This window comes from Centruroides sculpturatus, unplaced genomic scaffold (assembly GCF_000671375.1).
Source record: "Centruroides sculpturatus isolate CEXI.00-Female unplaced genomic scaffold, Cexi_2.0 scaffold735, whole genome shotgun sequence".
Classification (NCBI taxonomy): Eukaryota; Metazoa; Arthropoda; class Arachnida; order Scorpiones; family Buthidae; genus Centruroides; species Centruroides sculpturatus.
This window is the reverse complement of record NW_019385007.1, coordinates 24,660-26,185: the sequence shown is the minus strand read 5'-3', so window position 1 is coordinate 26,185 and position 1,526 is coordinate 24,660. Positions and strand designations below refer to the sequence as shown.

The following is a 1,526-nucleotide window of genomic DNA, read 5'->3' as shown; positions in this document are numbered from 1 at the left end:
AGCTCGTTGCCGAGGAGCGAACCCATGACAAAATTTTTCAATTATTCAGTAGTTTTATCCACTCGGCTGCCTTCTGTTCTGCAGAATTCGGGTTCGACTATTTACCTGATGTTCAGAAATTTTCATAAACTATCTAGCCTTAATATGGATCCCGTTTCTTATCACCCGATCAATGAGAATTTGACCAAACAGTTTATTCACACAAGAAAGGTTCTCTTAGCGTTTACAAAACAGAAACAGTAAACAGAAAATGTACAGTGTTTCCTCTCACCTTTAATATTTTGATGATAAGTCACGTAATTTTAATCTTCTCCTCGCTATTTTCTTGTCTTACAGAGAAAACGGATTTTCAGGCGCATAGAAATTACTTTTCTCTTAATTTTAAAACGTAATATAAAGACTACAGAAATCACTGAGAACTTTTCTCTCTTTGCATTTTAAAAAAGTATTTTTAAAGCTTATAAAAAAATTTGGCCTTAATTTTTAATTAAAATTTGCTAAAGGAAAATTAACGAAGAATAACGAGCAATTATTTATTGCGACGTCGTCACAATTCCCGACTGCATTTTTTTAAAAAAAATCATATTTTAATTTAACAAATCACATGACTTCCGGTCCAGATTGGAAGTTTGGATACAGTTATTGGGGTATCCGTATATGGGGACAGAAACATTTTTTAAAGAATCATTCTAGTTATTTTGAAGCAAATTCATCATTCATTTAAAATAAAACATTAAAAGTAATTTCTCTAAATAAATAAATAAAAATAACTCGACTTATTAGGACAGATCTTTTATATATTCTTTTTTATTATTATATAGTTTCTTATACATATTTATTTGTAAAATTGATATTACCATAAATAAAAAAGCATAAAGCATTTTCTTATAATATAAAAATATAAAGTTATGATTTAAAAAAAAGGTGAAGCATGCAATTACAAAAACTAATTCAATTATGAATTTTTTTTTTATATAATTAAAAGCAATTCATTGCACATTCTTGTATTATTATTCGATGTGTATTACATATATTTCTATGTATAGTGACTAAAAATTATCTTTAATCATTTATAATGGGAATACTGTCAAATGGGATTATATTTTCTTCCAGCCATGTCAGAAATTGATCATTTACTTTCTTTGCCATTTTTAACAGAGCCAAAGCGTCACCTTCGGCTGTACGTGAATCGGGTAGAGGACAATTAAAAAAATAGTTATACAGGCTTCTGAATTCGTCAGATATTTTTACTTTTATTTTCAATGGAGTTTTTTTATCAACACAAGTATTCTGTTTAACATCTGGAGAATTAGTAAATAGAGGTTCTTTGACTGGACTTTTTGTTTCACATAATTTCTGATCCTCTGAGATTTGTCGCATGTCTGCAGAGTTTTTACATATTTCATTAGACGAACTACTTTTGAGAAAGTCTATATTATCTTTAACAATATTGTCATCTTTGTCATTGTTACATTTATTATCCAAATGTACATTTGTAAGATCATCAGTAAGATATTCAATTTGAT

The 1,526-nt window shown here is 28.2% G+C and overlaps 1 protein-coding gene across 1 annotated transcript in view; it reads right to left on the bottom strand.

Moving 5' to 3' along the window:
• Positions 1–859: 859 nt before the first annotated feature.
• Positions 860–1,526, bottom strand: part of LOC111633322 (three-prime repair exonuclease 1-like) — a 10,339-nt gene continuing 9,672 nt past the window's right edge. Inside the window, exon 3 of the mRNA XM_023377872.1 lies at positions 860–1,521. Coding sequence (XP_023233640.1) covers positions 1,063–1,521 — 459 coding nt within the window. The 3' untranslated portion in view covers positions 860–1,062. The remainder of the gene's footprint in view (positions 1,522–1,526) is intronic.